A 23,832-nucleotide genomic window follows, 5' to 3' on the forward strand; every position below is an offset into this window, starting at 1 on the left:
TTCTGTCCTTCACTAAATACTTTTTCTGTATTGATCATAATTGTCCATTCTACAAATAAATAATTTCAAAAAATTAAAAAATTTGATAAAATATCATATATTTTCATTGTCATTTTTCTTTTTTTCACATTTCATATGCTATCACTCATACACTGTCTTTCATATGTTGTTTTATTTTCAATTAAAAAAATTGTTTTGTTGTACAGAAATACAATTCATTCTGAGTATCCTGGTGTAATGTATTTGTTTTATTCGTATACAATATTTTTTTCTTTTTCTGTCTTACATGCCTTCTCACTCTACATAATAGTTGATGACTTTCCATAAAGGGTCATATGCATATTGTTTGTACTTTTTTTAAAAAATGTTTTGCTTCTCTTAATTTAAACCTTTATTGTATGATGCTTAAATTTGCCCCTGCTCATCAGCCAGACTATAACCCTAGCTCGTATCAACACACATTCAGTACGTACTGTATATCTATAATGTGTAGGATGCTGGATAACAAGGTGCACCGACCGTAAAGAACACGCGTCTATATTTGTCTACCTGAACCCACGGCTTCTGTGCTTTCCATTAAGTCAGTGGCATGTAATAATTTCGCCACTTAATCCTGAATTGTTTATCATAGCCGCATTTATTTTGCCTAATTGCAAAATGGCGCACGACTTTGCTTCCTCCTCTCCCTCTGCATCTCTCCAAGCCACACATAAGATTGGTCATGTTGTCATCATCTACACTTCTAACAAGAGATGTCCACGAGGAAAACGGGCGTTTTGGAATGACAGCAAAAAAATGACAATATAAGAGTGGAAAGGGGACAGTGCAATGTGTGTGGGACACCGTTTAATGCAGGCACCCATGCACTCACCAGCCGGAGAAGACATATATACAGTAAGAAGGGAAAGGCGAGGGGGTGTGCATCTCCATAGCAACATTACCACCACCGGTAAGGGTGAAAAAAAATCTTTTAGTGACAAAGACATTCTTTAATATCTGAAATCAAGAGTATCTTTTTCAAATAGCTTTTAATTTTCTTTGAATATATATATATATATATATATATATATTCCCACACTATATGTGTATGTTTATTTTGAATAATTGTTTTTCAAAACTTTATTATACAGTTTTCCTATGTTATCACGGTTAATGGGGACCACAACCCCCCCGGAAAAAGTAAAAACCTCAAGGGTCAAACTTCCCTCAAAATTACATCCTTACTGACTGAGATTATACGACTATAACCGAAAACATCTATAGACACACAAATTAAAACACATAACACAGAATGGCAATTGAATGAATGGTCTTTATTGTCGTTATCCAAAAGTACAACAAAATTTGAAGGTTTCATCTTTCAGAGTAAGAAGGGGCTTTTAAGAACGGCTGGTTTGTTGCAAGCTAGCATCAGTTAACTTTAACTTTTCACTCTGGTTTCTGCAGTGATTAGAATACAACCGTCCCGTATGTAGCGGTTTCCCATGGGTTGTGGCTCCAGGTCATCCGTTTGATGGATAATGGATCTAGCGTTTGTGAGCTATAGGCTCGGTCGGGATGGCTTATGAGAGTTGTTAGAATTGTTAGAGTTGTTGCAGTAGGCTGGCCCTGCAGCCTCGCCATTGCCTATTTCCTCTCACTGTGTCTGAGAACACAATACATGATAGGTTGATATCAAAAACAATGAAAGTAGTTTAATTCAAAATCCATGAAACAGTTAACCAGCGATAACCGAAATGTGAGGGGTCTCTGTATTACTTCCTCATATATATATAAATAGATCTAGCTTTAGTTAATATTTTAATACATTTCCCTAATAAAATAAGTTGTATTGCTTTGTGTATTTAATCAAATACTTTTGTTTTTTGACAAATATTGTTTATTAAGGTAAGTTTTTTATTGTTCGCCATGTTTACATTGGCTCTCTTTAAATGGATTTCAGTTCTAATTTTCTCCCCTAATATATGGGATCTTCACAGTTACTTTGCCCATTTCAAAAAAGGTATGTACAATACAATTGCAATTTTTTTATTATGATGCATTCGATTGAGTTCAGTGTTTATTCACATTTTTAATTTCATTGCAGTCACGTATTAGGTGGATTCTATTCATGAATGGGGAGCTTTTAAATAAACCAATAAAAAATGGCTTCCCCTCAAGCAAAAGTGCAATGTGTCTCATGGTTTATTGAAACAAAATTGAATAGGCAGACTCAGCAAATGAAACGTGATTAAAAACTTTAATAACCACAGAACGCAATAGAGCAAACTTACCAGTAAATAAATGTTAATTATTTTTTTCATTGGCAGTGGCTTTACGGGTGAAGGTTTTCTTTATTTCTCATTTGTCCAACCCAAAATATGTTGGATTGATTCAGTGGCACGAAAGTAACATTTGCAAAGCATCTGTCCTCAGTGCCATTGACGTGAGAAGCCGTTTTTTTGTTTTGACATGATTGAAGCAGCAAAATCTTTTACTGCGCTTCTCATAGGGTCTTGTGGCTCTTGCCAAGAGTTTTGAATGAATAGTTGGGAGGGATAGTTTAAAAATGTAACCCGATACAGTTACTAGTTACCTGTTGAAAAATGTACCGTAATTCACATACCTTAATATTTTAGTAATGTAACTTCATTGCTGAAAGGCAAAGCTCTTGATCTACCGGTCGATCTACGTTCCTACCCTCACCTATGGTCATGAACTGTGGTTTATGACCGAAAGAACATGATCCCGGATACAAGTGGCTGAAACGAGTTTCCTCCGCAGGGTGTCTGGGCTCTCCCGTAGAGATAAGGTGAGTAGCTCAGTCATTCGGGAGTGTAGACCCACTCCTCCTCTGCATTGAGAGGAGCCAGTTGAGGTGGCTCGGGCATCTGATAAGGATGCCTCGTGGACTTCTCCCTCGGGAGGTGTTCCGTGCATGTCCCACCGGCAGGAGGGACAACCCAGGACACGCTGGAGAGACTATGGCTGCGTCCCATTCTTCTCACTTTCCCTCGCTATTTACCCTAGTCACTCCGTTTTGCACGTTCACATGAAAATGGGATGTGTCCCAATACTCTCAAGACCGAAGGAGAAGTGCCCTCAACCCATGAAATAACCACTTCAGATGGAGGGAGGTCAGGACCTGACTTGGAGCGAAGTCACTTCCCATAAGAATTTGCGAATTCTCAATATCAACAAACATGGCTGGAAAGGAACCCCACAAATGTATATGTCTCTAAGATGGCCTGGGAACACCTCGGGATCCCGTCGGAGGACCTGGAGGAAGTAGCTGGGGATAAGGACGTCTGGGCTTCCCTGTTAAGGCTGGTTCCCCGGATAAGCGGAAGACAATGGATGAATGGATGTAACTTCATTATTTTTGATGAATTTTGGATTAATCCAATACCCACTATAATAAGATAGAATAAACATGATATAAATAAAATTACAAATTTTTGATAAGATAAATAAACAATGTAAACACAAAAATGAATTAGAGGAAACCAATGTCAGGTAGTTGATTGCAGTCGTTGAGAAATGTAGGTGGTCAATAAGAGATCTTTTCTTCCTCATGCCATGAGGCTCTTTAACTCTACCCGGCAGAGTAAAAGCCCACATTAAACCACACCCCCTACATTGCATATTACCGAATTTTATTGCAATATGTATTCTGTGGAGCACTATTTAGATATTCTACATAACACGCTACTGTGGGCATTTGCAAGTCACATTGGGTATTTGTATATTGTATTCTTTTTGCTTTATTATTGTATTGTTCTCGGCTCAGGGATGCTGCTGGAAATGTGAATTTCCCTGTGGGGATGAATAAAGTATCTATCTATCTATCTATCTATCTATCTATCTAAACAAATAAACAGTTGACCAATTAAATTGAATAGCCCAGTTTGTTCTTATCAAACTCATCTAGGCTTTTCGGAGCACCACATACGTTTTTGGATCAATATATCCGGAAAACACATGGAAATGCCTTTTTAGTTCTTTGAGTGAATTCTTTTTACAGTTTTTGATATTTGAACGCACTTTAATCAAGATACACACTCTCGTATTTATAGATTTTTCTTTAACTAATCATCTACAGAACTTGAATAGTACACAAAAACAAGGAAAGGATAATAAAAAAACAAAGAAAGACATAATTGAGATCTTGGCTATCGCCATTTGGATAGAAAATCAAATGTAGATAAGATTTAAAGCAAGTGGGCATTATTGTAATTTGATAGAATCCCCCTTTGGTCTCGGTTTAATTATGGTGGTGCCAGTTCTGATGACCATGGTGGTAGACAGCAGTTGTCAAGGCAACCCGAAATGTTCCTCTGATTTACAAACGTGACCCCACTTCACGTTGAAACTCAGCGCCACATCAGATAATTGTTGCATAATTAAATTAGAGTTACCATGGGATTCAATGCATATATTTGACATTGTTTTATCATTTTTTTTTACATTCAAAACCCAACGTTGAATGTCCTACACAGTCCTACAAAAAATTGCCTAACTTTTAACCACATTGTATAGTTTATTGAGCAAAAATATAACTTTCTCTTTCACATGGCAGACATGATTGTCAGGACCGGAACAGGCAGGGGACTCAAATGCGAAATGTTTCATACAATGCTTTAGTAATGGGTAGGGGAAGTCAGGGCGAGAGGAAAAAGACAGCGATCTGGTGCTCGTTGGGCAGGAGCAGTGGGAAGCCCTCGCAAACGAAGCGTGGTCGGAGATCAGAACAAGTCGGGAGGCCGGGACAGGAGATGGAGCGTGGTCGGAGATTAGAACAAGTCATATAGCCGGGGTGAGCGAGAAGTGTGGGATCGGGGACCGATACAAGAAACGTAATCAGGCAAGATACAGGAAGCCAGGACAGGAGAACGGAGCTTGGATCGGAGATCGATACAGGAAAGAGAGTCAGGCAGGATACGGGTAGCCGGGACAGGAGAACAGAGCTTGGATCGGGGATCAATACAAGAAACAGTAAAGGTGGGGTACGGGTAGCCGGGACAGGAGAACGGAGCTTGGATCAGGGATCGATATAGGAAACAGAATCAGGCAGGATACGGGTAGCCGGAACAAGAGAATGGAGCTTGGATCAGGGATCGATGCAGGAAACAGAGGCAGGCAAGATACGGGTAGCCGGGACAGGAGAACGGAGCTTGGATTGAGGGTCGATACAGGAAACAGGTCGGAATCAAAACAGGAGCCAAAGTCCTAAGTGCTCGCCATGCATGCGTTGAGGCTCGCTGACGGACTGACCCAGAGTACACGAGACTAACATGCTTAAATAGGAGGATGACTAATCAGGGAACGAGTGGCAGCTGGGGTTAAAAGGGTGAGCACAGGTAAGAGCATTTGAAAAATCATGACAATGATATGCTCTGCTTTGGTTTACATTAAGAGGACATTAAAAACCCAATATTTTTTTCACACACCAAGTATTCACTTTTTACATTTCCAACAAATGCTGAGATGTCTTGGTTCCCAGTTCAAGTTTTACCTGTTGGAAGTGAATATTCATATTTACTAGGCTAAGTAAAACATTTTAACAACAAAATAACACAGTGATCATAAAGAGATTTTGAAAACACATCAACTGCAAAATCAAAAAAAAAGACAACCACATTTATTGAATGTCCTTGAACACATTACTTGCTTGCAACTGTGCTGGCCTCACAAAAATCCAGACTCACGCCAATTCAACAAGTAAGTGCTACATTGAAGGAGAAATAAAATACAGACAATTAGAGAAGTGATTTTACCTGCAACACAGCGTATGAGTTGGTTGAGCAAAAGATTGTGGCATAAGTACCATACGCGTGCCTCATTTCTGTTTCTCGAGTGTCAGTGATTGAAATCATCTCATCTCATCTCATTAGCCGTACCGCTTATCCTCATTAGGGTCGCGGCCATCTCCAGGCAGTGGGCAGGGGACACCCTGAACTGGTTGCCAGCCAATCCCAGGGCACACAGGGACAGACAACTAATTCGCTCATTCACACCTAGGGACAATTTTGGACCACCCAAATCACCCGAAATGCATGTTTTTGGAACGTGGGAGGAAGCCGAAGTGCCCGGACGAAACCCACGCAAGCACGGAGCGAACATACAAACTCCGCACAGGAAGTCTGGAGCTGGATTTGAACCCACGACAGGTTCCCATGACAAGAACTCTGCCGCACAAGCGCTAACCACTGCGCCGCCGTGATATGATAGACAGAATTAGTCTATCGGCGCATTATGTATATGTAAATGTAGTTTTGAATCAAATTGCAATCCTGATAAGTAATCTTTATTTTAACAATAGAATTAGAATTTGATTACTTCTTTTTTCTGTAACTAAACATAATACAATTAGATTTTTTTTGTATCACAATTACATGTTCTGTCAATACGGTAACATCTAGTCATTAAATATTGCACAACGTCACTTTAATTTTCTCAATACCTTCAAAAACTGTGAAATTGGTGAAAAACAATGGGCATGCAGCACTCCAAATTGAGACACCTGGCAGGCACTGAATACGTTTTTTTGTTTTTTTTTACCTCCCAACAATTGTGACTATTTATGTAGTGCTCCCAATTGCCTTGTTTAGGACAGTATTTAAGTGCATATTAGACTGTTTATGATCAAACATACACACCACGCATGTAACAATGCAAAAACAGAAACACATTTGGGGACTATAAGGGTGGTAAGCGTCTCCATAGAAACATTCCCACAGTGCAGAAGAGGGTGGAAACGTCATTTAGTAGGAAAGCCATTTGACTCAGTTCAGTGAGCTGAGAGAAGCAAGCAAAAATGGAGGGAGGAGGTGTTTTTAATGTTTCTATGCATGTGTGACTGCATGTCTGAGCGTGCTAAAAAGTGTTTTTACATCAGGTTGCACGAATTAGAGTGCTGACACTAGAGGGCCAGGCCTTAGCCGATAATGCTAATTAGCATAACAAGAGCGATGAACCATTGCAAAATCTCACAGACTTTTGACCATTATGTAACACAAAAATCATCCGGGTCAAACTTTCAATGCGACACTTAAAGTCAAGCTGTAGCATTAGCGATTACACAACTCACGTTCCCCACTGTGTGGTGTGACTAAAGTAAAGTAAAACAAATCATGCTCTGTAATTGCCAAACACCGAAGTGTGTCGGAGGCTGCAGCATTTCAACGCTGTTGTATATAATAAAGGCGGTACGGCGGTTGAGTTGTTAGTGCGTCCGCGGCACAGTTTTGAGGTCAAGGGATCAAATCCAGCTAGCAGTTTTCCTGTGCGGAGTTGGCATTTTCTCCCCATGCTTGCGTGGGTTTCCTACAAGCACTCCGGTTTCCTCCCACATTCCAATAACATACATGTCAGGTTAATTGGCTGGTATAAATTGTCCCTGAGTGTGAATGAGCGAGTGAATGGTTGTCTGACTCTATGTGTCCTGCGACTGGCTGGCAACCAGTTCAGGGTGTACCCTGCCCACTACCTGAAGACAGCTGGGATGGGCTCTAGCACCCCCGAAACCCTACTAAGGATAAGCTGTGCAGATAATGGTTAGATATTCTGCCTCATAGTTATGAATACTTTTTTTTTAATATACTGTATGTGCATAAAAATAAAAAATAATGCATTACAGATATGACAAACTGTAATTGGCGTGTAACAATTTTCGTACCAGATTTGCGATAAATGGGGACCAGAACCAATGTTCCCTCTAATTTTCCACGGGTCTGAGCGTTCACACAAAGTCGGTGAGCAACGCTTGAAACAACAGTGAGCAACGGCAATCCCAAGTGAGGCATGTACAACATTATCAAACATGTCCAAAACTTGACATCAAGTTACATTTTGCTGAGTTTCCCGGCAATGCAAAAAAAAAATTCACTTTTGAATGAATTGACTAATGTATTATTGCAAAGGTTTTACGTCCTACAAACGTCATTTGTTTTTACAACAATTCTTTCACAAGATTTTTTTTTCCTGGTATATTTTGACGCATAATACTAACATTTTGGGGGGCTTATTTTGTCGGTTGCAAGATACAGAACTGTATTTAATCACATTTTTTTAGTGGAACAACAATGTTGGCAACAAGATTTACTTGGTATAATTGGAAATGATTTGAATGCAACACAAACTTTTTCTTCTTTTTCCCTTTTTTTTCATTTGTTTTAATTCCTTTAAAATAATCTCATTGTGTTTATTTTTTTCCTAGCTGTTACTTTTTACTTTTTGTTTTCTATTTACTTTTTTCTTTTGTTTCTTTCTTTTCTTTTTTCTGGCTTTTTTTCTGATTTTTTCCTTCTTTTTTCTCTTCCTTTTGTTTCTTTTTTCTCAGCTTTTCACGGCTTTTTCATTTTGGTATTTTTTTTCTTTTTTGTTCCGTTCCCCCCTTCCTTTGGGTCATTTTGTGCACAATTTTACATAATATTTGGTCGTGTAGGGATTAAATAAGCAAAAATAACCTGAAGAGCCGTCTGGGACCCGAAAGAGCTGGATCTCTTTAGTGAGTCGAGCCGAAGAAGCCGGTTCTCGAAAAACTACTGACTTTACTTTTCAACTTCGTTCGACATTGACTTGAAAATACCAATACTAACAGCGTCAGGGGAACCTGTGTATTTTTACCTTCATGCACTGTAACTTTGACTTAATTCGCTTCTTAATAGAGGGCTCCGAGCTCTGTGCTAAAAACGAAGCCGTGTTACTATTTTTAGCACAGAGCTCGGAGCCCTCTATTAGCGATTTCGAGCCTAGATTTTTGTGCGCTGGCTAGATTTTCTTGTGCGCCGAGAATGTGCAGGCGTGTGCGATTGCGCACGCGCGCAGCTTGGAGGGAACATTGACCAGAACCACCCGCGAAAAGTGAAAATCCGCAAAGTAGCATTGCACCTTCATGAAAAACCCTCAGGATCAGACTTACTTTGAGATGACGTCATTACCGACTGGGAGTATACGAAAATGACAAATATAGTTTGACATAAAAATAACACACCACACAGAATTGCAGTTGAATGACTGGCTTTATTGTCACTATACAAATGTAAAACAAAATTGGAGGGCTTCTGAGGGCTTTTGGGGGAAAAAAGTACTTTGGAGAGCGACCGGCTAGCTGCCCCATGCATTGGTTGTCCTGGAATTGAACCAGTTCTCCACGGTGATTAAAATAAAACCGTCCCGAATGTAGCAGTTTACCACGAGTTGTAGGTTCATGTGATTCTTTTCATGGCTAATGGACCTGACGTTGGCAAGATACAGTGTCCGCAGCAGTGGCTCAGGCGAGCTGCTACCTTAGCTGAAGCAATAGGCCGGACCTGAAGCACTACTCTTGCCTTCTTCCCGACGCCGCCCCAGTCGCTTCTGGAACCCGATAACAACGGAGCACCCGCTGATAATTACCGTTTCGTTGCTCTCTTCTTACTTTCCTAAGAGTCCGATTTAATTGATAAATGTATTTTCAATGTAACAAGCCGCTTAAAGCTACGGGTTCTATTCTGCAGTTTGTTTTGGGAGGCTGCCATTCTAGCACTCACCTGCTTTTTGACTGACATACACCAGGCTATCGCAACAGTTGCGTACACAGAATGTCACGCCCACCCAACAAAGAGCACCCTCCCTAATCTGTCCCTGCTGTCTGCTGTCCATCAGAACACAATGCACGATGCAAAATGTTATCAATGACAATAAAGACAAAATCAATTCAGTTTAAAATCCGCCAAGGAGTGAACCATAGATAAACGAAGCGCTGAAGTAGCGAGGGATCTTTGTACTGCTATGTATAATAAGCCACTCTAAATTTAATGCAAGTGGGGAAATAACTAAGAAAAATACTAAAATAATTGTTTGTATTGCTTTTTTGGTAAATAAAATAAACGTATTTTACAAAATATTCTCTTTTTATTCTACATAGTCTGCCACATTGTGTTTGTAAGGTTTATTATCGCCTAAAAAGGGGAATTGCAATCATTAATAAGGGGAGCAATTAGCTGAGATTGACAGGTTTGATATGATCATTCTCTTTAATAGAGTATTTTGTTTTTCCTCTTTTATCTTATGTGATAAGGCAATAGTTTGTATTAGTCTCGAAAAATATTTCCCTTTTGGTGTAGTGAGCTTTTGGGTAGTATTGGTATTTTTGTATTTTTGTTATTCTTCATATACATTTCCTTTTGAGTGTTTCAGTCTTTGTGTAAGATCACAAACCAAGTTTGATTAATTTTGGGGAGTAGTATACAATAACACATTTATTTTATTATTTCCCAGAATTTTGCATGGTATTGTGAAAAAATAAGACAGGAGTTGGAAATTGAGATTTCTGGTAATATTTGATAGTAGGGATTCAGATTTGTAAAGCACTTTTCTGGATACTTTACAGAGAATACATTATCCCTGTCTTTTCACATTCACAGTCTATCAACCAATATTTGTGTCTTGTTTTTACCTACCATTTAATAAAGGTTTCTAAGGTGGCAGAGATATCAGTTTTGCCCTGATTATTTATTTTTTATTTTCTTAAAGTTTTCTGTGCATCGTTATTTCATCCTTGACGGTTTTTCAACTACACATGAGCATTTTCTAAAGAAAAACATTTTCCTGAGACATGATGCTGGTGGTGCTATTTCAAGCTCGGGGTTCTGCGTCCATCTGCACCAAATTACCTGTTATGGTCGCACCATCTGGCCCTCGGCATCCCAGCTGGGTACTGACATTGCAGATATGATTTGTTTCTATCACTGTCTGACCACATGACTGGCGTTTAACATTGCTACTCTGATGTGTTGTCTTTGGAAACAAGTGAGAGAGTGTCAGAAAGCAGGGGTGGGGGAGATTAGGCAGGAAGAGTGTTCTGTTACGCAAAAAAACACAAACAGAAAAGTTAAACTGTGCCCCACTGCCGCATCTCGCGTCCTCTCTGGGGAAAAAATCTTATATTTCGAATGATGACAGAGCTTTATACCCGATTTCTAAGAGAGCACCCCAGACTGTCATCAAGGCCAATTCCATATTGTACATAGATCGGGTGGTAACCAGAGGCCTGTGACATACATCAGGGAGCATTTAGGCGCCAACTGTCAAATTGAAGACTTTGCAATTCAACTTGATAAGAAACATTAAGGCAGCACGGCGGCGCAGTGGTCAGCGCTTGTGCGGCACAGTTCATGTCATGGGAACCTGTTGTGGGTTCAAATCCAGCTCCAGACTTCCTGTGCGGAGTTTGTATGTTCTCCCCGTGCTTGCGTGGGTTTCCTCCGGGCACTCCGGTTTCCTCCCACGTTCCAAAAACATGCATTTCAGGTGAATTGGCCGGTCCAAATTGTCCCTAGGTGTGAATGAGCGAATGAGTTGTCTGTCCCTGTGTGCCCTGCGATTGGCTGGCAACCAGTTCAGGGTGTCCCCTGCCCACTGCCCGGAGATGGCTGGGATGGGCTCCAGCCCCCCCGCGACCCTGATGAGGATAAGCGGTACGGCTGATGAGATGAGATGAGAAGAAACATTAAGTCCTCCACTTTGGACAGGCTCTCATCCCCAATGGTGATAAAGCAGTCCATACTTTTCCGACTAAGTGCAAGTATCCCTGATTTTCAGGCAATTTTCATCCCAATGCTTCAACATAAGTTGTTATTACAGAAATGTACTTTAAAATGGTCGCCCTTCACACCAATCAGTAACAAATGGTACCTCTCAGCTTCAAAAAAGTTGGTGACCTACTTTGGTGATCTACTGTTTTTTAATGTCAAAGGGTTGGCATGTGTGATGGTGTGCCTAGAGATTTTTTAGTGAAAAATAAGTGTGCCATGTCTTGAAAAAGTTTAGAAACACCGTGACAAGACACTGGTACCTCTAAACACAAAAAATTCCAGATACAAGTTTTATTTAAAAGAAAAATCTTGCTCCGTGTAAAACAGTAAATCCGGCTCACGAAACCACATGAGACTGTGCACCGCTCGTGACCTTTCACCTCCGACATCAGCTTATTCTAGTTTGTGCATGCAAATATAATTGGCAAAAAAAAGATGCTGTAAAAATGTTTTGTGCGTACATTTATCTGAAGTTACAGTAACGAATCTTAAGTGTACAGTGAGTTCTTACGTATCATCAACAGTCTCTTGATCACAAACCCGTCAACCCCAGTTGATCTCTCCCCGTATTAATGGCTGTAATTTCCCTTTATGAGTGATGATAACGGCACCTATTTACTCACAGCAAGACTATCGTGACGGGTGTCGTTTGTTAGTGCATTGTCGTTTGACCTAGATCAGTGGTTCTCAAATGGGGGTACGCGTTCTTCTGTGGGTATGTGAAGCTTTTCAAAATATCTATTTAATTGAGTAGGTTCGTCCATATTATAGATCTTGAGAAAAAAAAATTAAGTTTGATCAAATATAAACTTTTGTTTGCGCACTGAATTTTAAATTTGGTATTCAGTTTCAATATTCTTTGAAATTAAATTGTCCCCCCACACCAAGTTTGACCCACTGATGCACTCTTCAACGACATGTTGTTGCCATAACACTGTAACTATGGAGACGTGGCTAAAGCGCAGCAGCCATAATGTTGAAAGTACGGATGGACAAGTGAAGAAGACAAAACCAGAGGCGACGAAGTCCAGCAAGTATATGTGTAGCGAATGTGGGTGGGAAATAAATTATTCTAACAAAAAATGTATTGACCAGTTGGATTAAAGAGCCGTGTTTCGAGCGCCACATAACTTTTTTTAGATCATTATGTCAGGAAAACTGATGAAAAACCTTGTTTAGTTATTCTGATAGGTGGCTGCACACACTTTAGGTGAATTAACCGTTTTGATCGTTCAATATACCTTAATCAAGACACACACACTTTTTGATTTATGGACTTTTCTTTTACTAATAATCTACTGAAGACGCTTGAATAGAACACAAAACAATAATAAGCAAATAAAACAAAGACAACTAGAAGCAGCTGCTACCGTTTGCGTCCACATATTTATGTTATGTCTCCTTCTCACCAAAACAAAGCAAAGAAACAGACTATGCCTGTAGAAGAACTTGATCACTGCAGTTGCCTCCTTAACACCAAAAATGACAAAGATGCTTAGTGAGGTGCAAACTCAAATTTCTTATTGTAATGTAATGAGTACTATTTTTTCCTCCTGTTCATTAATCACTGCCTGTTATATGCTTTTCGGTTCAAGTCAAATGTTCAATGCAAAGTGATTCACATGCAATGTTCTTTTTTTTCTAAACGAGTTAACATTGATTATTATTAGTGAGCAAATCATTATTTATGATGTTAATTTATTTTGTAAACTAAATATTATTCATTTAGAATCAAGGTATGGATTTATTTCATTGGACAGATTTTTGTTGCTTATTTATATGTTTTATTTTATTTATTACTAGCAGCATTTTGCACATATGAGTTTTGACTGGTTTTATGCCTTCTGGTGGTCTACGTCTTCAGTTTTTCCTTTTCGTTTGCACATGCAATGTTTCCCATAATAATGTTTTTGTCAGGTTCACTGTTGTTTGGCTTGAATAAACCTAACTTTGCAGCATTGTACCTCTATTTTCTTCCAAACTGTATTACCTATGTCAGGGGGTACTTGACTGAAAATATATTTCCAATGGGGTACGTCACTGAAGAAGGTTTGAGAACCACTGATCTAGATGGTCCAGATCAGAACCGAAATGGTAAAGACAAGATCGGTCTTAAAAAAAAGCATCCTAAATAAACATTTTTAAATTGTTTAAACAATTTGAAACAGAAAATGAAACGTATAAAATACGGGAAAAACGTAAAAGTTGATAGTTCTTCGATCTCCGTCAAGCAAACGGGCCCACCCTCCTCCGCATTTTACTTTGTCAATATCAATGTATTTTGGTTTTATTGAACTACTATTTGAATGTGTTTTAGTGATCAGGATGATGTGTTTTATAGCTATTTACGGTTCACTTGAATGCTTTTGGTAAGACACGAACGGACAAATTATGCTTGAATTATTTGATATCGGGGAATTTCACTCGTTACGCGATCGATTAAAGATACGAGCACAACCCTGAACGAAATAAACTTGTAATAAGAGATACTGCTGTAAATGGACAGCAAAGCTTTTTATTCTGTGGCATTGTTTTTTTTTGTCCACTGTACATACCTGTCAACCTGTACGTTTTTGCCGTACAAATTACGTCTATTATGCATTTTAAGACGTGTACGACGTACAAGAAAATCCAAATTTGTCAATTATGAGTACCATCAGGTATACACTGACGATCACGAAACGGCAAATCAAGTCAAACGAGTTTGCCGCGGTAGCCTCTATCTCGGTATTGTTTTTTTCTGTGCAAACGGAGCGAGCGGTTTGATGCTACTGTGCGCATGCGTCTCCCGCCTGGGGATTTCCCATCATGCATCATTCCGTGGTAGTTGTGTAGTGAAAGGAAGTCTGTCTCTTTTTAGAGAACCGGCTTTTTCGGCATGCGTCTGCCGCCTGGGGATTTCCCATCATGCATCATTCCGTGGTAGTTGTGTAGTGAAAGGTAGTCTGTCTCTTTTTAGAGAACCGGCTTTTTCGGCTCAACTCATTAAAGAGAGCCGGCCCCCAAACGGCTCACTTGCTTTGATGCATTATATTACAAATTATTATGTTGTATACAGAAGTTAAGAAAAAAAGGAAGCATGTAAGGAGAAAATTAAAAAAGGCAGGTTTGTGGTTATCCCTTTAATCAGTATATTACCAACAATAATTTAATGCAGAAAATGAATTAATAATTTAATAACAAAATGTATTATTCTACTTAATTATATTTGCATGACTTTTTCATTCTACAGTGAACGTCCAAGCTAACTTTTTTTATAATAAACCTCATTCATGTCGAGCAACTCAGTATCTCACAACAAAATGTTAATTAACAATATATATGATATAACGAAACACATGTACAATATAACATGTTAAACTGCATAAATAAACACGTTTGGAAAAAAAAGTGTAAGATTTGTTTTGTATTTTGTAAGGGAAAGTACGACAGTTTGTAAGGGCATGGAGCCCTGGAGCTTGACAGGTATGACTGTAGATATTTGTCGGCATCTACTGGGCGACGTGACTTATGAGGGGGAAGCAGTCTGGAGAGTCAGCTTAAAAGAAATGTCCACTAAGGGGCACCAGAGTAAAAATATCGTCTTAAATGGCGTTCGAAGAAGATTTGAAACTATGTCACTTCCTTTGCGTGCTCATATACATCCCGTGAAAATACAACAAAACGCTCGGATCTCATTATGTTGAGCTTAATGCGATACTTACGTGGAATTTATTTTATTTAAACGCCCCATAAGAGTCATCTCTATCCTTTATCAGTGGTGGAAAATTGCAATGTGGTGACAGACGGACGGACATTTTATATTTACTCGCGTGAGTTTAAAAACCGGCGCCATGCTAATGGGGGCTCTTGGTTATACGTTTATATTGCTATTTCGATGATATGTTCCCCCTTTTATTTCTTCCCTTATAATGGAACTGAAACTGAACGTGATGCGTATGTTTGCAGCTATGTAGCTTGCCGTGATAACTATCCAGCAAATATTTTTGTAAATGGGACATTATTGTCAAGCATTCCAGCGTTTCTCAAGTGGTGGGTCGGGGCCAAAAAGTGGGTCGTATGTCTATTCTCAGTGGGCTGTGGGCTTTTGCCTTAGTTTAAAAAATGCTAAGTAAACAAAAAGAACTGAGGGTATTTTACAATCCTTAGCAGTAGATGGTCATAATGTCTTTCAAATGTGAGTTGACACCCGCTTTTTAACACCTCAGAAAGCGACTTTGAAAAGTTTGTTTACATAAATTGGGCATGGTGAATCCAGATACTGTAATCTGTTTATTGCGGATAATTGGGACCAGAAACCTCTGTAACATCGGAAATCCCCCACCTCCTCCCTCCCATTATAAAATGAGCTTTAACAATTCATTACATTTAAAGCATTTTGGTTTTAATTAAATGCAGCTAATTGAAGCTTTGGACGAAATATTACTACTTCAAGTCGTTTTGGTTTTACTGGTCATTTTGTTTTCTAAACAACGTGAATATATTCTATATTTTGTTTGTTTGTTTGTTTGTACATGATTCAATTGTTTGTTTGTTTGTACATGATTCAAATTGAATCTTTTCTTCCGGCGCCGTCACGAATGGCAGCCACTCCAGCAGCTCCCGTGTTATTTTCGATTGTTCTCGATTGTTCTCAGCTCAGGGATGCTGCTGGAAATGTGAATTTCCCTTCGGGGATGAACAAAGTATCTATCTATCTATCTATCTATCTATCTCTATCTATCTATCTATCTATCTATCTATCTATCTATCTATCTATCTATCTATCTATCTATCTATCTATCTATCTATCTATCTATCTATCTATCTATCTATCTATCTATCTATCTATCTATCTATCTATCTATCTATCTATCTATCTATCTACTATCTCTGGTTTTAGCTGCCTTTCATTCAAATAATTTGAAAAGTGTTTTTTTTTTTTATTTGGTTCACGGCTTGCAACTAGGGTGGGATGATGGGTCCTCAAGTCAGAGCAGTTGAGAACCACTAATTTACACTACAAGGATAATGAAACGTGTACATATATGTTTGACCCTGGTGTAATTGGGTGTTTAGGTCCATGGTGTCCCTCATGGATGCTTCTGCCAAACAAGGCAGCAACCAAGTGGCTGATGTGGTCTTTGTCATAGAGGGCACGGCCAACCTGGGACCCTACTTTGAATCCCTTAGGAAGAATTATGTACTTCCCGCTATTGAGTAAGGCCACATGAACTAAATTTCATCATTTTCTCATATATCAATTGAGATAAATCAGACATGCATGTGATCCTGCAGGTATTTCAATGGAGGGCCGCCAGCAGAAACAGACTTTGGAGGCGATGTGAGTCTTTATCTTCAAATTTGTACTATATAAAGGTTATAACATTTTTTTTTGCAGTTACCCATCATACTTTGTGCTGTTGATATATAACCTGACAGAAGTGATGGCAATCACATTTAAAAATGAATTGAGATTTTTTTTTGTGTTAAGTCTGATTGAAATGAGTATTACGGCATTGTGCAAAGGAAAAATAGCACATTTATCCATCTAGACTATTATGTAAATCCTCATTTGCGTGCGTTTGTATGTGTCTTTTAGGCTTAGAAACGGCTGAACTGACTTGTGAAAATTTACACAGTAGTACTTTAAGCCTCTGGGGCTGTCTTTTTGCTAGGTTTTGTGTCAAGGCACTCCTAATAAATATCAACAAAATCCATAAACATAGGCTTTCGTGTATAAGCTGCTCTGGAGCTGCATGCGGTCATACATTTCTTGGCTCTCTGTGGTGTCTCCATGGTGCTTTTTCAACAAACCACGGCCCCAACACCCTTGCTCAAATAGAATGCCCGTCAACGCTAATATTTTTGCTAGTGTTTACACAAACATGACTTCCTGAGCACAATTTCCGCCAATAGCGTGAAAAATTGGTAGATCAATGTTATTGGCTGGAGGACGCCTATGGCACTGTCCCACACACACCAGGTGCTGAATTCAGCTGCTCGATTCAGCCTGATTTTAAGTTGTTAAGGTCACATGTTTTCGGATCAGTTGAGAATTCAAGTTGGCTACTACTACAGAATGATATGACTATGAAGATGGTGATTACTGTGCCTTTTACTACTGAGCTGAAAGAGAAGATAAATGAAGGCTTAGTCGTGTCAAATGCTGTGTAATTTATATTTCAGTCAATAGTGTCAGGGCACTTTCAACATCCTCACAATAAAGCATTCTATGGACAATCCGGACTGATTACAACACAGACCGTGAAGAAGTTGTCTTTTTCTGTTTTTGTCATTGGTGTTTGCCACAGTCTCATCGTTCGTTGAGGGAACTATATAAACTGGACAATGACTCCGAAAATACAGAAAGGGAACCGCACCATGTAACAAACCCTTCTGTTCAAATCGGATGTCTTGCGTGAGGACTTGTTAGATTTGTGGTTAAAAAAGTTCAAATACCTTTAGTAGCATCCTGCCTCCTCTATGAATAATATAGACATAAACATTGTCTAATTTATCCCACACCGGAGGGTCTAAAATTTATGTGTTTATTTTTTTTTTTTAACTTCACCTCTGACACCGGTGTGTTTTGTGGAAACGAGCAGCTCGTTAATTTTCTCTTTGCCTGCACAGGAGAGAAATTATCACCAAAATAATCAAACACGTGGTATACACGACACTTACTCTTAATCTGTTTTTCCTGCAGTATGGGGGGACGCAGTACGGCTTGGTGGTGTTCAACACTGTGGACTGCGCTCCCGAATCTTATGTTCAATGTCATGCACCCACCAGCTCCGCGTTCGAGTTTGTTTCCTGGATTGATAGCATCCAGTAAGTCCACTTTTGTGTTAGGTGCTCCGATATTTTATTTGGGTAACGGTGGGAAATTTCAAGTGTTACCCTACTTGAATCGACAGATTCATGGGAGGAGGAGCGGAGAGTTGTAGCCTGATTGCAGAAGGCCTCTCCGTAGCCTTACAGCTTTTTGACGACTTCAAGAAGATGCGGGAACAAATGTGAGGGCCTTTACATCAACTTCTTAGTCAAGTCCTGTCATTAAGTTTTTCTGTTGTTGTCCTTTCTGTCAGCTTTTGTTTTGAAGGCCCAGTCTCGTCATAGCGTATTCCTTCATCAAATTCTTTACCACCCGTACCCATTCCCTGTCCTTGAATTGTTTACCTCTACCCCATATCTCTTATTGTTACTCTTTTCTATTGCCATATCATCAAGCCAACCGTTTTAGTCTGAGTCTGTGCCTTTCATTTGATTATTGTAGCACCAAAGTAATTGTTTTTTTCTTACAGTGATTGCTGTGATTTTTTTGTTGCTGCTTTTGTTCCTCAGTTGTTATTTTGCCTCTTGTTTTTCTATTCAGCCCTGCTGTAATTTCTTCGTTCTTACTTTCTGAATAATATAAAAATCAAGCCTTTTTTGTAGTCATGTAATTGGTTCATTATCTGCTTCTTTGTCACCAAGCAGAGCCAAACTTGATGCAATGTATGTCTAGGAAATGATAATTTATCATGTGAATGAGTTAAATATATAAAAATATCATTAATGAAAAAAAAATTGTGCAAATGGCTTACAAAATTCTCCCATATTGTCAGACCTTGAGGAAGAATGGCATACTTAATTTCCCAGTTCAGAGCCTGTTTTTTTCAGTCTTTTTTTTTATAGGTGTCCGATTATGACCAACATGTCTATTTATGGTCGTCAAACTGACTAACGAGTCTATACAAGTGAGTCATTTCTTTTGCACAATGTCCCTTTTTTCTGCCGTCACAAGAGGTCAGACACACAAAGTGTGTGTCCTGCTATGTAACTCTCCGCCATACTTGCTTCCCGCTGTGGAGAGCGTTAGCTACGCAGGCTGTACTGCCGACAACCTGGTCAAAATCATCAGAGATGTGAGTTTTCCCAGACACTTGTGATGTTTGGTCGTGAAACTAAGCTCATTTCAATGTACTCTCCTCAGCGAGGGATCCACTTCTCTGTGGTGGCCCCAAGAAAGCTACCCGCCCTAAGAGCTCTGTTTGAGCGGGCTTCCCCACTTGGTGGTGTAGTAGAGCCTCATCCAGACTACAGCCAAGACATGGTGCTTGTCAGGGGCATTTCACTGCCAGGTAAGTTGTAGTACATAGATAACCAGTATTCTAAATTTTTTGTGCAATTTATGTCATATCACTGGTCAATTGTTATTTAGGTTAAAATTAAACCGTCTTATTATACATTCATAACTAGAAATCTTTTAAAATACAGAGCGGATGTGAGCAGGATTAAAATGAATAAATGCATTTTGTCACAGGATCGGTTATCATCTATGAATAAGTACCACCGCTTATTGACCATTATTGAGTGAAAAAGAAAAATCTTTCCAAATAGGCTGTACAATTAACTTGACATTTTTATCAATCATCAATATATGGATGTGGCTCTGGACAGAGGTAAGATCAGGTTAAAATAATCCAGCCTGACCTCAACAGTGTTCTCGTTTGCCCGCGTCCCTGCGTCCTAGACGCATCATTTTTTGCTGGGGACGCATAGTCTCAAATCAACGTGCCATTGTCATTATAACCCGATTACTTTTTTTAACAAAGTTTTACTGCACTCCAAACCTTTCGTCAGGCATTTTTGTTTTGGTCTCGCGGTTCGAGTTTTCGTCTGTATGCCGATCTCGGCCATCGAGATGTCGTTGTGGAGTGAAAGGAAGTCCGTTTTTTTTTTTAGAGAACCGGCTCTTTTGGCTCAACTCATTAAAAAGAGCCGAGATCACTTGCCTTGATGATTTATATTACGAATTATGTTGTATAAAGAAGTTAAGAAAAAAGTATAAAAGGAGAAAGTTAACAAAAGACAGGTTTGTGGTTATCCCTTTAATCGGTATATTACCAACAATAATTTGATTCAGAAATGAATTAATAATTTGATGATTAAAACTGAATTAATATATAGATTTATATTACAGTGGGACCTCGCCACTTCGGGGTTCCACGTTCGCGGGCTCAGAGCTTCGCAGGTCTAAAAATAATAGAATAAAATGATTTTTAAAAATGTATTATTTTTTTAAAGCATTTTTGAAGGGGCGTCGCTACTTCGCAGATTTTCACTTTTCGCGGGTGGTTTTGGTCCCCATTAACTGCCGTAACCGAGGAATTACTGTATATATTTATCGCAGATTTACGATTTCAACCTCGATAACACAAAATTTTGGGGACCTATAGATCTCTGTTGACACCCATAGATTTTTGAGCATGCGAGTCCCCGGGACCCATCACTTTTCAGAGGTAAAATGAACTCTGCCTCAACATAGGCCTGCAGGCATTAAAACTCAACCCAGCCCGAACCCAATCAATAAACTTGATTTGCCTGTAGCAAAACAAACTTTTCATATCATACTTGTGTGGACTTGGGAGGAGAGGTTAATTAATGATAACAAATTGTAATAAAAAAAAGTTAAACAAGACTGTACGAACGATTATATGTTTTTATATTTATGTATGTAGTGGTTACATTTACTGACAATTTTCCATCATTGACAGATTTTTATAAAAGTTGATGGGAAATTTTTTAGGTCGTCCGTTATTTTGTCCGGTTGAAAATTGGGCCATGAACAGTAGCAGCAGTGTGTACGTCTTTTAAGATGGGGTGTGTCATTTGAGGTGTCATTAAAAAGTTGAAAGTTAATCATTTTCCCTATCAAGTTTTATGTGTTAAAAGAGCACTCATGCTTTATTTTTCACTTCGCCTATCTGCTTCTATGTTACTTTTGTCAGAGCTGTTCGGGGTGTAACACATATGGTTCAAAGAATGGGGGCTGGAGGAAGTCCTGGAGAGGGAGGTCATGCTCGTTCCTGCGTTAATTAACATGAAAATAGTGAAAGTAAGAAAATGCTCTCTTCAAGTATGGTCCAATACCAACCCAAACGCCAAGAAAGCCGGGGAAAAAAATTATTCACGCACTTCTAAAAAATGCTTGTACTTGCACGCGTATCATGAATGAGCTGTCTAAGGCTGCAATCATGACTTTAAGGTAGGAGATTGCAGCAGAGAGTGGCAATGTTTAAAATTCCGTACAGTTGATGATTAAATTAAACTTAGTAATACTGTCAATATTATCATTGAATAGTGATCAAGCATGATAAACCGTCTTCTTTTACACTTTCAGTGTCCTCAGCTGGAGGCCCCATGCCCATGAAGCCTGTCCTGCCTCCACAGCCGCTGTCTGTCAATCAGCCTATGCTCGTAGGCCAACAGGCTCCTCCCCAAATGAGCGCCGCACATCCTTATCAGGTGCGCTGCCAGTGTCCAGCAGCGGCACTCTTAATTGACTGCATTTTTCGTCTGGCAGCCGTTTACCTGGAATTGTTTTTGTTGCTTGGACCAAAATATTTGATCCAGCTTTGTCTTCCTTTTTAATCCGCATGCCAACAGAATCCACCCACCATGACTGCTGCTCAGGTGGCTGCACAGATGGTTGTGGAGGCAGCCAAAGGTCAGAAAAACCGATGTGAGTTGCCAGCTGACTGTTTTTGTTTGCCAAGTTTCCACTTGTTTTTGTCTCGTTCTCTTTCACTTATTCCGCCGATGTGCTTTTTGGATGTAGTTACTAACGAGAAGTGTTAATGCACGTAAATGTGTCATTCCACGACAGAGCTGCTATTAGGTCTTTGTAGAATGTAATTTATGAGACACATAAATGGTAACAGCCACGCCTGCGCCACGGCATAATTTCAAATTATTTCGAATGTGCACTTGTGCATCAACTAATTTTGTGACCGAACAGTCTTTTTAAAAGTAGACGGATTAAAAGAAATATGTTAACGTAGCCATTTACTTCATTTGTGCAAAAGCTTGTGAAATACTTTACTAAAAGGCTTTAAAAAATAATTTGGCCCAACAAACCTTGATAATTTTTTGAGTGCAAATTAATTTTGTTACACCAGTGCAAACAACTAAATAAAGGCTTTAAAGTTTGAATGCAGGAAATGATCCAATAATAATAAAAACATACTGACTGATGTTTATAAATGTTATGAATAAGCAGTTTTCATCCTAATAAAGAGTAATCAATCTGGTCGAATATAAAATGCATAAATGTTCATCCATCCATTTTCTGCACCGCCTAGCCTCTCCAAGGCTGCATGGGCATGCATACATGTGAACTTATAAAAACATCTATGTCTCTAGGCAAGCCTTTACAACAAGAGCAATAATAAAACAAATAACTGTTCCACTAAAGCTTGTATAGATAGCACAGTGGTAACTAGATTTCATTAAATAGATGGTACCCAAACTTTGTAGAGGACCCCAGGTGCCAGCTGCTTGTTACAGTACAAGCAATGACAATAATATGATATATCTGAGCAAAAGATTGGTGCGATAAAATTGTCCCTGTTGTGTTGAAGGAAATAAACTATGAAATGCACACTCTGCTTTGTTTACAGTCAGGCTGACCTTGCGAGGCTTGTATTCGATCAAAAATCCTAAAGTGTGCCATTCAATTACATGGAACAATACACAAATAAGGCCTGGGGAATCTTTTAGTCGAATAAAAAAATCCTACATTTAGACAAGAAAACTGCAGAGGGACCGAGTTAGTGGCTACCTAAGAAAAACACAGCATGAGATTTCACTGTAAGCCAAATTCTGTAAATGCAGGTGTAAATTCAATTTAACTTGAGAGATTAAGCTGGAAACGCTGGCACTTAGTTGCATTTCAATTAATTGTTAAGGGAAAATATAATTTAAGAGTACCTAAGAAGTAATCGTGTACCTTAACTCTCCTCTGTATAGTACACGATTCACAAGCTTAGGAGACACTGCCATTACAGTCTATGGGTATTTGTTTTGTTTTTTAACCAAGCCTCATTGTTTCTACTGCAAACGGTAAGCTTGATTCAAATACATTGGTATATCTTTACATGAGCATATTTGTTGTATGGGTGAGCTCCGAATGTGAATTGCTTGTCTAAAAATAATTTTCCTGATATAAAATAATTAAAAACTAATTGGTCCGCTTATACTCCTAAAGCCATCTAACTGGAAAAATCCTTTGTCCAGTTTTTTTTTTTTTTTTTAATTATTATTTTTTTTTTTAAGAAATTCCATTTTATTGTCATTCTTTGTAACCATGCACACAGAACGACATGTCGATACACCTGACCCGTACAGTTAAACTGTAGCGAGCCAATGCAGCCGCAGCCAAACAGGGTGCAGCCATGTTAGTCATTAGGTGAGCAAACCCCCCAATTCCAACCCTGGGTGTCTTGATTATTCTGAGATAATAATGGGG

General features: G+C 39.1%; 1 protein-coding gene across 3 annotated transcripts in view; it reads left to right on the top strand.

Moving 5' to 3' along the window:
• The first annotated feature begins 15,184 nt into the window (after nt 1–15,184).
• Nucleotides 15,185–23,832, top strand: part of med25 (mediator complex subunit 25) — a 29,827-nt gene continuing 21,179 nt past the window's right edge. For 2 of the 3 annotated variants that reach the window (XM_088339770.1, XM_088339787.1), the window contains exons 1-9: nt 15,185–15,370; nt 16,617–16,757; nt 16,836–16,881; nt 18,247–18,371; nt 18,458–18,556; nt 19,327–19,447; nt 19,516–19,663; nt 21,706–21,830; nt 21,972–22,047. In XM_088339770.1, the coding sequence (XP_088195896.1) occupies nt 16,621–16,757; nt 16,836–16,881; nt 18,247–18,371; nt 18,458–18,556; nt 19,327–19,447; nt 19,516–19,663; nt 21,706–21,830; nt 21,972–22,047 (877 nt within the window). In that variant the 5' untranslated portion in view covers nt 15,185–15,370; nt 16,617–16,620. The remainder of the gene's footprint in view (nt 15,371–16,616; nt 16,758–16,835; nt 16,882–18,246; nt 18,372–18,457; nt 18,557–19,326; nt 19,448–19,515; nt 19,664–21,705; nt 21,831–21,971; nt 22,048–23,832) is intronic. The other variant, XM_088339779.1, reaches the window with a different exon arrangement.

The sequence above is a fragment of the Urocampus carinirostris genome, chromosome 1, assembly GCF_059441175.1.
Source record: "Urocampus carinirostris isolate Australia breed hairy pipefish chromosome 1, RoL_Ucar_1.0, whole genome shotgun sequence".
In the NCBI taxonomy this organism is placed as follows: Eukaryota; Metazoa; Chordata; class Actinopteri; order Syngnathiformes; family Syngnathidae; genus Urocampus; species Urocampus carinirostris.